At 38.7% G+C, this 15253-nt stretch overlaps 1 protein-coding gene across 1 annotated transcript in view; it reads right to left on the bottom strand.

Annotated features, from left to right (window-relative positions):
- LOC137934522 (myosin-9-like) overlaps positions 1-12494 on the bottom strand; it is a 40695-nt gene extending 28201 nt beyond the window's left edge. Inside the window, exons 1-15 of the mRNA XM_068778915.1 lie at positions 11918-12494; positions 11112-11240; positions 10141-10284; positions 9884-10029; positions 9642-9798; positions 9317-9375; positions 8977-9136; positions 8722-8871; positions 3686-3822; positions 3315-3461; positions 3119-3220; positions 2965-3022; positions 2776-2877; positions 372-409; positions 74-200 (exon numbers count right to left, since the gene is read on the bottom strand). Coding sequence (XP_068635016.1) covers positions 74-200; positions 372-409; positions 2776-2877; positions 2965-3022; positions 3119-3220; positions 3315-3461; positions 3686-3822; positions 8722-8871; positions 8977-9136; positions 9317-9375; positions 9642-9798; positions 9884-10029; positions 10141-10284; positions 11112-11240; positions 11918-11920 — 1659 coding nt within the window. The 5' untranslated portion in view covers positions 11921-12494. The remainder of the gene's footprint in view (positions 1-73; positions 201-371; positions 410-2775; positions 2878-2964; positions 3023-3118; positions 3221-3314; positions 3462-3685; positions 3823-8721; positions 8872-8976; positions 9137-9316; positions 9376-9641; positions 9799-9883; positions 10030-10140; positions 10285-11111; positions 11241-11917) is intronic.
- Positions 12495-15253: the final 2759 nt, after the last annotated feature.

Raw genomic sequence — 15253 nt, 5'->3', positions numbered from 1 at the left:
TATATCTTTTTTATCTTCATAAAAGATAACTACAGTTAAAAATGAAAACCAGAGGTGGAAGGAAAAAATTCACCTCCCCAGCATAATGAGAGATCGCAAAATCAGTACGAGACAATTTCGGCTTGATAAAACGCTTGTGAGTCTTGAATGTCTGATAGAGCTTCTGACTAAATGTTTCATATGTGGACTTTGGAAACATACTGAAAGTAAATTTTGGAAACAAAAGACATCGTCAATAAGAAGCAAGGAGACAAAAGTCAAATTCCTACTTACTTATTGCTGCCAGTAGTTAATATTTCAAAGATTAACTAGGTTTTAACAAAAAGATAATAATAGACTTCCGATTGTGGAAAAAAGGAATGGCTACCAACCAGGCTTCATCAAGGAGAGCAATAATTCCTCCAGGTTTCTGTAAAAGAAAAACACTGAATAAAGGTCAGGATAAGAGATTACCGATCCTTAAATATAAAAACCATCGGCCACATTGGGTAAATTGACAAGTATGTAAAACTAACAGTTAATTAAATTTCATGAAAGACAATAATCCAAGCCATAAGAATTTTGTCATAAGATTAGGTTTCATGCCCAAATTGGTAGGTTAGAGAAGTTCTGGATGGATGAGTGGATTAGCAATGTTCCTCAATCAGCGAAGTTCCTGAGCACTTTAATGTTGTTAGAAGTTCACATGTTATCCATCTCAAGCTCTTTTGTTGGAAATGGATCTCAAATTTTCGTTGAGGAATAAGAGATCATGATACAGATGAAGTATGTTGCTCTCTTTGCAACAAACTAGGTATTTGAACTTTTCAGAGAGTAGTAATCTCTGTCATATTGCCTCGTCCCCAGCATGCCAATTCCTGCAACCCCTAAACTTAGGCATTCTCAATGGTGTGCATGTATAACATCTCCAAATCACTGCATATCTGTTGGAGACACACTCCTCAATCTGCTTACTAGTGATAGATCAAAATGGCATATCAAGGATTTCCTTGTAAGCATTTGGTTGTAGGTGTAAGAGAGTTTTTCTATTCAATGATAATCCTTGACGTAATTTGTGTTTCTCATTTTTGTTTTCTAAGAGTCAGAATCCCTAGATGATATTTGGCTTTGAGTTGTGCTCATGTTACTGCCCTGGTATATTCTTTGTAGTTTCTATTTCATCTAAATAAAATTTTCAGAATTTCCAAAAAAATAACTTCGAAAGCTTTTAGCAGAGTCACTGACTTTTGAAAGTACAACTAAACTAACTTAGTAGGGTTTAGAAGTTCTAAGCATTAAAGGTTAAAAACTCCCACCATTACGATCGTAAATTTGCTTCAACTCTCAAGCTAATTAGAGTCGGCATTGTTATCAAACAATAGTCCTGCACTTGTTCAGGCTTGGAAAGATACTATGCTGATTAATTAAGAAAAGACCTAACTTCAGTTAGTCATACTAGAAGGAACTAACCTAACCTAAAATGAAACAAAGCCCATCTATTCAATTCAATGGCCCATGTCTATTTGTGTTCTTTGTTGCCCTTGTGTATACATTCTCCACGTCATATACCAAGTCGTCTGCTTAGGCATAGACATGACGGAGAGTGTTGGTGGGTAGAAGTCCTACCGTTGAGGCTGTACATGTCCTCTCAAGCTAGTTGTCAGATAATGAAAGAGGTTGTTAAGGGAGAACTGTCCCACATAGTTTTGCTCTTAGAAAGGTCTTCTACTTATTTGTTGAGAAGATCTTTGTTATCTTCAACAACTCTAGGAGGAGGTGGCCCAATCTAACCAAATACATTTTTTTGAAGAATTGCAAGTTTCAACAAATATGAATGATATTTTCTCCTTGAGGCGATTGATGGGACCTTATGAATTGGAGTTAACACGTACACTAGCTCTTCTTTCTGTCAGTTTTCTAATGTGAATGCCTTGTGGTGAATCAAACTAGACAAAAGCAGTTGAAATTTGCTCTAGCTCTCTTTCCATCAGTTTTCTAATGTCAATATCTTCTGGTGAATCCACCTAGACCACATTTTTATCTCTGTTTGCTCAGGTTGAATTAGCAATTTCCCACATTAATATATATGCACAAAAACTCTGTAGTATAACCTAAAAAGGATAGAAAATAGTCACAGTTATCTCAATAACTGTTAGGTACCTAGCCAATATGTTATAAACTACAAACTTATGAAACACAGAAAAGGTCAACCCTTAAACTATCTAATATGAAGCTAGCCCAACCCAGTGTAATACTACATGATGGGCCCCATACGATCATAAGAATCCACCACAGTTTTGTGCTGATTTCTACAATAACCCACTCTATGACGACTTTCACATGTACCAGGTAGTCCTTTTCACATTTTTTTGTGCCAGCTCCACTTGGTACCAAATAACCTTTTCCATGGATTGCTCTAGTCTGCTCTAGCAAATGCTAGGTGCATATTAGGTAAATAACCATTATTAAGTTCTAGAGATGATGGAACATGGAGAACTAGACCCTTGAAACTATCCCATACTTGGATGAGCTAACCTGATGTTATACCCTTACATTTGAGCACATGGAACCATAACAATAATTAAGAGCTTCACTTGAGAAATCACAAGTAGCAAGATTACTACTTAAGGATTTACGGAGCATGCACAAGTTTCTAATATCCTGAGCAATTGCATATCACATACATAAAACTAGACCACATGCCATGCTAACCAAAAAAATAAACTAAGTAGAACGATGCTAGATAAATTACAGAGTTAGCAGCTAACAGTAAAAAATAGCTTAAATAGCAAAGACCTTTTCGATAAGATCCAAAACATCCTGGTTATCAACAAATTCAATATAGCTCCAGTTAATTTGCTCCTTTGTGTACTCTTCCTGCTCCATCTTGAAAACATGCTGAAAGCACAATACCAATACTTTATGAGCATCAGAATGAAAAGAACAATCAACACAAAATTCCCTTTGGGATATATAGGTCCTTACCTGGTTGAAATGCTGTTGCAGTTTCTCATTAGTGAAATTAATGCAGAACTGTTCAAAGCTGCACAAAGTAGATTTTTAAACAATAATTAAACCTAAAATACAAGTAAATAAGACTGAGATAGAGTATCTCACGGGCAAAGGTTCAGTCTATTACCTGTTTGTCATAAAGCTTTCAAAGCCATAGATATCAAGGACTCCAATCAGCGATTTTGAGTTTGGGTCTTGCCCAATTGAGACATTAATTTTATCAACCAACCTGTTATTGGATTAGTTTATTAAATATAAAACCTATATCAGCAGGGAGCAATAACAAAACAAAATACATGTCCCTGACAAGGCCAGCATAGTACCAGTCAAATAATCGAGAATAAATTGTCTTTGCTAAGCCATCTCGGCTAACTGTTGCACCAACAGGATCTAAAGCTCTTGTAATTTTTTCTTCAGGGGTTATCATCACACGTTTGCACAGAGCATCTTCTAATTTCTGAGGATCACACCTGGAAGAATGATGATTAAATAAAGAGTAAAAAAATTCAACAACAAATGAAATGAAAACGCAATATGGACATTTGTATATATGTTTAGAGACATGTAAAGAGATGCATAGTCAGAGAGAGATTGACAGAAGGCGTGAGAGATTTTCCAAAAAAAAAAACAGATGGGAGAGACAGAGAGGGGGAGAGGGGAAGATTCAATTTAAATTACAGAACTAATACCATACATGAGAAGTTCAGCTGTCATCTTAAGATGTAATTTTGCTTTGTCATCTTTCAGAACTGATGAATCAATATCCTTTCCCTTGCCAAAATCAATATTACCAAGATGAAGAATGGCAGCAACAACTCTGAAGATTGCATCCTGGACAAAAGAACCAAAAAAGAATTAGACAATAGCCCATAGACCATATTCCTTTAACATTCTGTACTCTAGTGATCTCGCCACTTCAGCCAACTATTCACTTTTGCATATGAAAGCTTCTCATTTTGTTTATAAGGCATATAGATCATACATTCTGACAATGACTTTTCTATTGCAAATGCTTACATATGCATGTATATATGTATGTTTTAGATATACATATATGTGTCTCTGTGTGTATATGCATGTTTGCATGAGCATCTGGATATGGATATGTGTACGGGCATAAATATATACTGGGAGGGAGAGAGAGAATGGCAAGACTTAACAACTATAAAAGGAAGCAGAATGTCATCCCTATATATCAAAGAGGCCCCAGTGACAAAAACAGTTATAAATTTGCAGTGCAGGGCCAGGTCATGCAACCAAGCCATGCACCTCCACGTCTGTGTGTTTGTGTGTGCATATAAATATAGAGATAAATAGATGAATAGATGATAGATACAGCAGATACGAGTACTATGGCTCATGGACTTGCATCTCTCTCTCATATATATGTGTATATATAGATATAGATATATGTGTGTGTGTATATATATATATATATGTGTGTGTGTGTGTGTGTGTGTGTGTGTGTGTGTGTGTATATATAGATATATATAGATAGATACACACACACACACACACACACACACACACACACATGTATATATATATATATATATCATACATATATACAGTCCCTCTGTTGCCGTCCTTCAAGAAACTAAGGCTCAGTCCATTGATCTCACTATCATCCGCGAGCTCTGGTATTCTTCCGACTTTGAGTGGTCTGCTGTTGATGATATTATGCACGTGGGTGGCATCCTTATCACCTGGAACCCAAACTCTATTGAAACCCTCCAGATTGTGCCGGCTACATACTCCATTGGACTTCATCTAAAAGACCGGATTTCGGGGCACTGCTAGGCCATTGTTGGCGTCTACAGTCCCACAATTTATCGGGACCGTGCCAAATTTTGGGATGAACTTCTGAGCATCTCTCAGCAATGGAGCCTACCCTGGATCCTAGCCAGAGATTTCTGCCATTGCCATGAAAATTTTCCTCCTGCCAGAAAGACCACCTCCACTATGAGATCCTTCGCTGATCTCAATGGGAGCCTTGACCTATCTGAAATTCCCCTCTCTGGGAAGACGTACACCTGAACCAATGGACAATAGCCTCCCATCCTATTAAAGCTTGATCAGTTTCTTGCAAACTTCAGCTGGCTAGACCTCTATCCTAGCACCACTGGCACAGTGCTTAATCAGATCTGTTCTGATCACTGGCCAATCCTCATTGACACAAAATTCCAGCAATGGGGGTGCTCTTCTTTCTGCTTCGAGAACTATTGGCTCCGGAAAACTGACTTTAACTCCAAAATCAAGGATTGGTGGCTTTCTCTTCCTGCCAACCCCAACCTGAGATGGAACTTCCCGCTCAAACTCAAGTCTCTTAAGGTTCGCATTAAGACCTGGTCTCTTAAGGTTCGCATTAAGGCCTGATGATGGAAACTCAAGGTTCTTCCACTCCATTGTATCGGCCCGTTAGAGGGTTAACCGAATCACCTCTCTCAATATTGAGGGACAAGTGAGTTCGGCTGGACCCTCCATTACTAATGCTATGGTGAGATTCTTTGTAGACCTTTACACTGAAGACAGGTTTGACAGGCCTATATTCCAGCACCTCCAATTTCAGAGTATTAGCCCCAACTCAACCAATAATTTGGAACTTCCTTTTTCCCATGTGGAGATCGAAGATGCAGCTCTTGGCCTACCCACTGACAGTGCCCCTGGACCTGATGGGTTTAATATGGAATTCTACAGATATTGCTGGCAACCAACCCATGATAATGTCTACGTTTTTGCGAATAATTTCTACAACTGTGGTATTACATATTGGGCACTTGGATCTTCCTTCATAGCCTTGGTTCCCAAGAAAACCAATACCAAGTTCCCCTCCGATTTCAGACCCATCAGCCTCACCACCAGCTCCTACAAAGTAATCGCACAGTTGTTCGCTAAACGCCTCAGAAAGGTCCTTCTGCGGATTATCCAGCCATGTTAGAGTGCCTTCATCAAAGGCCGGAATATTCTTGACTCGGCCATGGCGGCTCATGAACTCCTTCACTCCTTCAAATGCTCAAAGCTACCTCAATTTTCCCTCAAGTTAGATTTCGAGAAGGCCTTCGACCGCATCAACTAAAAGCTCTTGGACCATCTATTCAAGCATATGGGACTCAATAACCGTTGGCAGTTTGGGATGCGCAACTCAGTCTCATCTACGTCTTATTCCATCCTGATCAGTGGCATCCCATGCAGAACTTTCCAGGGCACTCGTGGGATCCGATAGGGCGATCCGCTGTCTCCTTTCCTCCTCACCATTATTGCTAAGTATTTGCCTATCATGATCCGCCACGCTAAAGACATTGGTTGGCTCTCTCCCATCACTGACCAACCTAACCAAGACGTCTCTATTCTTCAATATGCAGATGATACTATTCTATTTGGCATGGGTTTGATGGAACAAATTATCCGATCCAAGGCATTGTTGAATCTCTTTGAGCTTTCATCAGGTCAAAAAGTCAGCTAGGCCAAGTCTTCTATCTCGGGATATAATATTGAGCAAACCACTCTCAATTGTATGGTTGACAACCTCGGATACAGAGTCACTAGTCTTCCTAGCACCTACCTCAGCCTTCCACTGACTGATGGTAACCTGGGTAAGTAGTGCTGGCAACATGTCATTGATCGAATGGAGAATAGACTGGCTACTTGGCGAGGGAAATTCCTTTCTAAGGTCGGCAAGCTCACTCTTATTAAATCATGCCTTCATGGAATCCCAACTTATTACCTCTCGCTATTCCGATGCCCTACTGCTGTGGCTGGAAAATAGGAATTCCTCAAGCGGCACTTCCTTTGGGGTGGTCCCAATGGGGAGAGGAAGCCTCACCTAGTGAATTGGGCTGATATTTTTAAACTTGTTGCTCCTTGCGGCCTTGGAATCAGGAGCATTTCGGGCACCAATTCTGCATATCTCCTCAAATGGCTCTAGCAATTCAACACCTCTCCTTCGTTGATCTAGCACTCATTGGTGGCTGCCAAAGCTGATAATGGTGGCTGGAAGGGGGAAGATGCCACAGGCTCTCGCCTATCTGGAAGAAAAAATTTCTTCTTCTATCTCACTTCTCGGTTGCAGTCAAACGTTTCCCTGGAAATGGTCTCCGCACCAAATTTTGGTCGGACAGGTGGTTGGGAGACAAGTCACTGCTGGAATCCTATTGCATTCTCTTGAGCCTCTCAAACCATCCTGTTGCTCCAATTGCTGAATTTTGGTGCCATTCGGGTGATTGGAACCTCCACTTCCACATAAATCATATTGATGAGGAGGCTTTGGAAGCTTCCTGATTTCTCTCTGATCTCGGGAAGATTAAAATCAGGCCTTCCACCCCTGATACTCCTATCTGGACGCCCTGGTCGAAAGGGTCTTTTTACTACTGCTTCCACCTACAACCGCTTGATGGGCTATGATGCCTCCCTGGCCCACCACCCAATTGCTATTGCTTGGTCTCTTCAAGCTCCCTCTCACGCCATATTCTTTGTCTGGTGCGCCTGTTGGAATAAGATACTCACTTCCGATGTCTTGTTTCACCGCGGAACTCTTGTCGTCGACCCGTCCTAACCCTTTTGCGACAACTCGCTGGAAAGTACCATCCATGTACTCCTAAATTGCAGCTTCGCCCAGTCGGTATGGGTCAGCCTCCTAAACAGAATCGGTATCCAATATCGTGTCACCCATGATCTTCCTTCGATGCTCCAATCAGTTATTAGCTCTCAGCTTCACAAGTTTGGTAAGCTCCTCATTTCTAGTTGTGTGGGTCATATCCCTTGGGCACTTTGGAAGGAGCGGAATAGGTGGAAATTCCAATTCAAGACCTCCACTAACTCTGAAATTGCTGAATCTATTGCAGGTCAGGTCTCTACTTGGCTGCTAACAAAGAAAGATTTCCTCCATCTCAAAAGCTCCCACCTCCAGGGAAATTGGCGCCTTGTTGCTGCTATGGCTGGGGCCTATCACCCTCCTACTATGGTTACCTAGAACCCTCTGGCTTTTGGTTACCTTAGACTAAACTTTGATGGCAGCGCCTTTGGGTACCCCAGGCCTACGGGATTTGGTGGTGTCGTCCATGATGATTGCAGCAACCTTCTTCTCTCCTATGCCGGCCCCTTGGGCATCTCGGACTCCACCACAGCGGAGCTTGCTGGGTTGCTTCAAGGGTTGATGTCCTTCCGTGATCGCTTCTCCGATCCCCTCATCATTGAGGGAGACTCTAAAGTGATCATTGATCGGTGCGCCAAATCCAAGTCTCCCACCTGGCGCGCCATTAGGACATCTTTTTGGATATTTTTAACATCTCTTCCTCCCTAGACTGTATTTGGAATCATGTTCCTAGATCTGCTAATCATCTTGCGGATGCTCAAGCTAAATGGGGCACTTCCCTCCAAGTTCTTGATGCGGTGGGAGCACCCCCCCCCCCAAGGTTGTAAATTTTCTCTCTTTATAAATTCACACTTTACATAAAAAAAAAAAAAAAAGCATGGACCCAAATCCATATAAGCTTTGTGCACCCAATTTCCAATTTAACCATCTAATTTGAATTGAATGACTTATAAAATTATTTTCTTTTTATTCTTCATTTATTTTGTTATCTCATGCATTCATCGTGATGATCAATGTGATTTTTTCTTATCTTTATCATTTTTAAATGATAAAATAAAGACAATGGAATTGTTGTAAATGGCATTCTTTTATATATATACATACATGTCCGAGCCCTGACAAAAGTGACGAGAAAATACCTGTTCTTGTTCACTGATTCCAACAATATCCATTGCTCTCCTTGTCGCAAGATAATCATGGGCATCACTGACACCAACCAGCTCATAACAATTTGATTGGTTAAGATAATGAAAAGACTTAGGATTCCCCAACTTATACTTCTCAACAACCTAAAGTATAAATAAACTTCAGCAAGCAGAAAGTAAATTACGATAAATTTTGCCCATATGTACTAATGATATGACGTAAAGAAGAGTGAAAACAAAAATTCTTGCCTCTGGTGGGGCAGCACAAAGAAGATAAAAACAATGGTAGTTGCGCTCAGGATCAGAAACTTGACAAACTCGAGATCTCTCAAGAAGGTATGTCCTGATGGCCGCCCCTGAGATCCTCCCATGCTTGTCAAATTGGATCACAACAAATTTACCAAAACGACTGGAACATTAAATGAAACAATAGCTTAGAAAAGGGTACCCACTGAATGCATGATTATATATAATAATAAAAAACAAGATGAATTTATTACTATGTGGAAAACAACAACTAAGAAACAAAATTTAAGTGAATAAGAAATCAATTTCCTTCCAAAAGATATGAGCTTGAATAATGACGCACCTGGAATTGTTATTCCTAACTGTTTTTGCATTACCAAATGCTTCAAGAACTGGATTAGACTGTAGACACAACAATAGTTTCAACAATTAAACACTGGATAGGAAGTCAAAGTCTAAACCTATATTGGCTGAAAATAATGAGGAAAGATCTATAATAAAAATTACACCCTACTTCTTTTCCTTTTTCAAGAATCATTTCAACTGTATCCACAATATGACTTGAATGTAAAAGCTCATGCCAACAGGTAAATACTGTGGATATTGAACAAATGGCCGACCCATTAGTAAGTACTTCATTTAACTACAAATAAAGCTTGTCAACTTACTTCTAGAACTTGTTGCTCAACTGTTCGTCCCTCAGTTGCTACACGCCCACCCATATAGGCAAGATATCGCATAAGCATTTTCGTAGTTTCAGTTTTACCTGCTCCACTTTCACCGCTAACCAGAATAGAGTTGCTTTTTCCCTCATTAACCATCGCTCTGTTTCCAAGTCCATTTACAAGATAAGCATTACTACTTCTAACACTAGTTAAACATCCTCAATTGATTTTTAAGTATGAATCACCTGTATGCTACATCTGCAACTGCAAAAACATGTGGACTTAGCTCACCAAAAGGTGCACCTTTGTACTTCTCCATCATGTGGGCATCATACAAATGAGGCAATCTTTGGAATGGGTTTATAGCAATAAGAATGTTGCCAGTATAAGTCTGCAACCAAATAAAAAGGGAACACATCTAAGAAAAAGTGACTGGGATGCTTCAAACAACTGCAGCTGGCTGCAGCAGTGAGTACCAGGAAAACAACACTTTGCAACTCACATAGATTTCATTCAGTTCAAATCGAGTTGACAAATTCTGCAGTACACCAGGCTCATGCAAATAAGAGAGTTTAGTCATGTCATCAACTCCACCAGGGGGAGCTTCCATATCCTTTGGGTATATCTTTGAAAGATCTGCAGTAACCTGAAGTAGAAAGACGTAAATGTCTCACAGTTATGATCTGCAACAATAACAAAGTGGGGCTTTTCTTCTGGAATAATAGATCATACTTTATCAAGAAATACAATAAATGTGCACATAAATTATGCTAAGGCTAGCCCCACCATAAAAAAGGCTAAAGGCTCTCTTGCTTTCTTTCTTCTTCTTTTATTAAATTCTTATCATTCTAAATATATATCCTTCAGAAAAGTTTAAGACAAGCAGATAAAGAAGATCAGATGCGGGGCATTACTGCTAACAACAAGGAAGTGTTCAACTCTCTCATATTGTGTTTCTTCTTTGCTCATAATCGGTTGTAATTATGCACCACAGCTGGGATAAGACCAATTTTGACTTCACAAGGAGTGTAATCTGAACTTCAGAATCTCAAGGTAACTTTAAGTTATATACACCTATTAAAAGATGTTAATTCTGTAGTCATTTGAGGATAATATACAACTCATGGTCGAATTGCCTACTCCCCTCAAACCTCTTTGGAAGTGAAAGATAAAGATATCTCAAACAGTGTTGTTTGAACTCCTTTTTTTTTTTCTACTTTTCCTTACAAAAGATCTATTAATGATTTTTGCACTTGAGAAGCTTTAGCATCATAGATGAACATAAGGATCAAAATGTCAAGCATAAGTAAGCATAACTGCCATTTTTCTAAAAAAGAATGAGAACTTCCTTAAGAAAGAAGAAGGAATAAACCACCAAATGCAATCATAAAACATCCAGAGGGAAAAAACACCCCACAACAAGATGTTCCAAGGAAACACCAATACATTGGCAAGGGATGAAATGATCAATACCTTCTTGCCATTTGAAGTATCAATTTCAGCATTTGTACCACTAATTTCTGTAACTTGCCCATCAATCCAAGCTGTTACTAGATCTTCAACCCATACATGAGAACCTACACTGATATTTACTAGCATTGCCTACAGCAGTTAAAAAACCCATGTTACCATTGCAGGATATCTCTAAATCAACATTTAAAACACAGATATCTCAAAAAATAAACGTGCTAAAAAACAAATGCTATTTATTTTGTGGCAACTTATTTTGTGCTTGCTACAGAACCATTTATTAGATCCCATTATCACCATATAGGTAGACCAACATGTTTAACGTCAAACATGATTACTTAGCATAAAAACACTCTTTTAGCATATTTCATTTTACCATTCTCACATAAATGGTACTCGTTTATACAACAATGCCTGTTTAATAGCTTCTTCTGCATGGAACCCACAACTAAACTAACAAGACTCTTGATATAATTGAAGGCGGAGATAAAAATACTGAAAGAATTCATAATATCAGGACAAATATTTATCAAATCTGCCAAGAATTAAGGAGGTTTGATCTACAGAAACACCAAGTAAAGAAAAAGCAAGAATACCTCAACCTAAGCAGCTTCAAAGAAAAGTTCATGTGTTTATTAGTTACCATCAAATTGATGAAACGAAAATGCTAAATCGAAAAAGCAAGCTTAAAAAAAACAAGAATACCTCAACCTACATTTCACATAGCAGCTTCAAAGAAAAGTTCATGTGCTTATTAGTTACCATCAAATTGATGAAACGAAAATGCTTAATCGAAAAAGCAAGCTTACCATTTCTTACTGCAAAAGCAAGGAAAAGGACCAAATATTTTAGACAATCTCTCCGTCCAACGGGCCCGGCACACTAGTGTTCTCAGGATATGTCACTGCAAACACAGGCCTCGGAGAATGAGTAATTCGGATTGCGCATGGAGCTTGAATCTCAATTTCCCCAACCTCTACCTTGTCGAACCATCGGAATTAAACAAATTCACTTCCAAACACCCAAAAAAAAACACAAAGAAGACTGAAACATTCTATTCCTGAGGCACACTCCAGAGCCTTTTCAGTATATCACGTTGGCCACAATGCACATGTACCGGAAACCAGAAAATGAACCAACCACCGGACAGCAAAGCGTCCAGTATGAAACCAAACATATCAATTCTTCTCTGGGAGATACAATCGATGGTACGTTGAAAGACGAGGAGGGAAAGGGAGAAGAACTGAAGCAAAGCAGAAGAGACGGAAGGAAGAAAAAAAGCCAATGTTTTGTAAAATCCGTTAGTTTCCGGGCTATGATCTTTTCTGCAGGCTTTGATTTGTAATGCATTCAAATACCCTTCCATTGATTTCGGCTGTGTCATGGTGTTCGGTTTCTGCAAAAAACCCGCCAAAATGTCGCGTTCATTCGTGGCTCCCCAGCTTCCCTGAGTCGCTTTATCTCCGCTATATTTAGCAAAAGGCCATCTGCCATTTCGACTTCGAAGTCGCTTTTTCATTCCTAGTCTCCTCTCGATTCTCATGTTCTCATGCTGTCTGTGATTCCCCCAAGAAATGCGGAATTTCATACATGCATTGCTGGTTCGCGTGGGGACAGTCGTCTTCCTTGCAACTAGCATCGAGCAGCATTAGAGTCACTCCCTCTGATCATTCGAAAGGGTGAACGGAACCCATGTCCTTTGTTCAAGTGTTCTTCATTAACCCGCGGAATTTGTGAATGCCTCGTTCACTGGTTCCATTTAAAGCAACAAACTCAAAAGTCCATCTTTTTCTTTAATAAAGGTTTGAACTTCAACGTAAAAAGGAGGTTACCGCTGAAAATTCAAAATCTTATGCCTATAAGACAAAAGGAGATCGTTTTGGCTGGGATTTCTCTACATGCAATAAACTGTGTCATGTGAAAGAGTTCTGTTTGGGTTTAATAATATTGGAAAAATGTTTTTTTATGACATCTCTTAGAAAACCGGTTTTAATCAGACCCAATACAAAAACTCAACTCACTGAGTCAGGTAGTTCGGTTCAACCTATGAATTGATTGACCCTACTAGGTCAGCGGGTCACACATCGCACAAAAAGGTCCTCCCTGTTGTTTATGGCAAAGAGGGCAAAGAACGATGCAAAAATGAGGGAGGGGAGGGGCTCATCGCCCCTCTTAGACATTTGGGTGGGAAATTCCTCCACTCTCCCCAACGCTAAAACACCCATTTACTTCCAAATTAGGATGAAGAAAGCAAGAATTCTAACTAATGTTTTAACATTTAAGTTATCTGGTTAATATGATCTAGAGAAGCGTTGAACTCAAACAGAAAGTAGCCTTCACCCTTTTTGCTCTTCAACTACATAGGGGCCTCTCAACCAACTTGAGATGCAGATGATTTGTCTTGCCAAAGGTATGACCCACTTTGCAAGGGTTACTTGCTTACAATTGCAGCCTAATATTGGTGCTTCTCAGTAGCCACCATTTCATAATTCAATAACAAGTATATAGGTACAACAATCTTATATACCTAATCAATGTAATAGCAAATCACTTAATCATTAAATGACAAATTTTCAAATTTTAAGTTTCTTAAATATTGAAGAGCAATTATAAAAAAATCATACACGACTCTTATAGGAATAAGTCTAAAAGGAGGATTAATATTTTGGAGTCTAACAGGAGTCTCATAGAAGGAAGTCTTACAGGAATATCTTAATTCAAAGGTGTTTTAATTAATTTAGCTCTCTTTAATTATTATTTACTTTAATTATAATTATTCTAGGTGTAATTGGGAAATAAGTAGTTTAATTATTCTCAAATTCTAGTTGTTTCATCTATTATAAATTGAAGCCTAATGTACTCGATTAACACACTCAATGTATTATTTTTCTTTCCTAAAATTCAAACATGGTAGCAGAGCAAGTTCTATGAATTGACCAAGTCAGCCCACATACACAATGGAGCACTTATTTTGGTGTGATCCTTTACTTTTTAGTCTTTGATTAGTTTAGTCTTTTATTTTTTGCTATGTGCAAGTTTTAATGTTAGTTTCAAAGTTGGTAGTAAGTTTAGACTTGTTTGCAAAGGTTTCTATTCCTAAATTTCGTTGATTATTTGATTGTAAAGTTTGTGTTTGTTTCATGGAGTTTAATTGTCCTTAATTCCAAGTGCAAGATGTAGCAACCTCATAATTCCTATTGTTGTTTATTTTTTCCCTTTGATGCTACACTTTTTCTTCTCATAACATAACAAGCAACAATATTCTGATCAACCAAACATCTTCTACTACTACAACTATCTTTTTTTTCTTAATCATTGAAATTCAGAACTCGTCTGTTACGATCAAGCATCTCACTGTTGTTGCTATATCGACTTGTTGTTGGTTGTCCATGATCATTGTTGTTGTTGGTCTTGTTTTTCATTATTTGATTAAACTAATATCCTATCTTAGTATAAATATTGATTTTCAAGACTCTATATCATGGTGGAGAGAGAAAAAAAAGGAGGAAGAATGGGATTCTGGACTTGTATCCAAACTCTACCCCTTAAGCTCTATTTATAACTGATAAAAGTACAATTTTATAATTATACCTTCCACCCTAGTAAGAGTGAAGAAGAGACAAGAAACATAAACTAATTACATCAATGACACCCTAATTATATCATATCTTCCAACACTCCCCCTCAGGTGGGAAGTAATGGCAGTGGTAATAAGCTTCTCCATCATGGTGTTCCAAGGATAAGTATGACATTGGGCACAGACTCTCAAAGGGTAAAAATGGGAGATAAGTCGAAAGTAACCTCAAATGATTTTGAACATATATAGTGATATTAATCACTAAAGTGGGTTATGCCTGTCATTCACAAGATGACGATAAAAAAACCAAGGGTACCAATAAAAAGTCTCAAAGGGCTTAAAAACACCTATATAAATAAATAGACCAACCAATGCACCACTCAAAAAAGGTTGGCCAAAGGGGTAAGTGAGAGTCAAATAAAGGATGGTAGGAGAAAAACTGCCAAATAACAAGAGGGTAATGGGAATCAAAGGAAGATAAGATTTTGGAGCCATCATGTGTTTTACTTTCCTAAGTAATGCAAATCTCCATCATATGAACCAATGAATCAATGCCGACAATAGTCAA

The sequence above is a fragment of the Aristolochia californica genome, unplaced genomic scaffold (genome assembly GCF_029961685.1).
Source record: "Aristolochia californica isolate CCGP_79_NKW_82.1479 unplaced genomic scaffold, dmAriCali1.0.hap1 SCAF_6, whole genome shotgun sequence".
NCBI lineage: Eukaryota > Viridiplantae > Streptophyta > Magnoliopsida > Piperales > Aristolochiaceae > Aristolochia > Aristolochia californica.
Note: the sequence above shows the minus strand (reverse complement) of the source record. Positions and strands in the feature narration are given on the sequence as shown.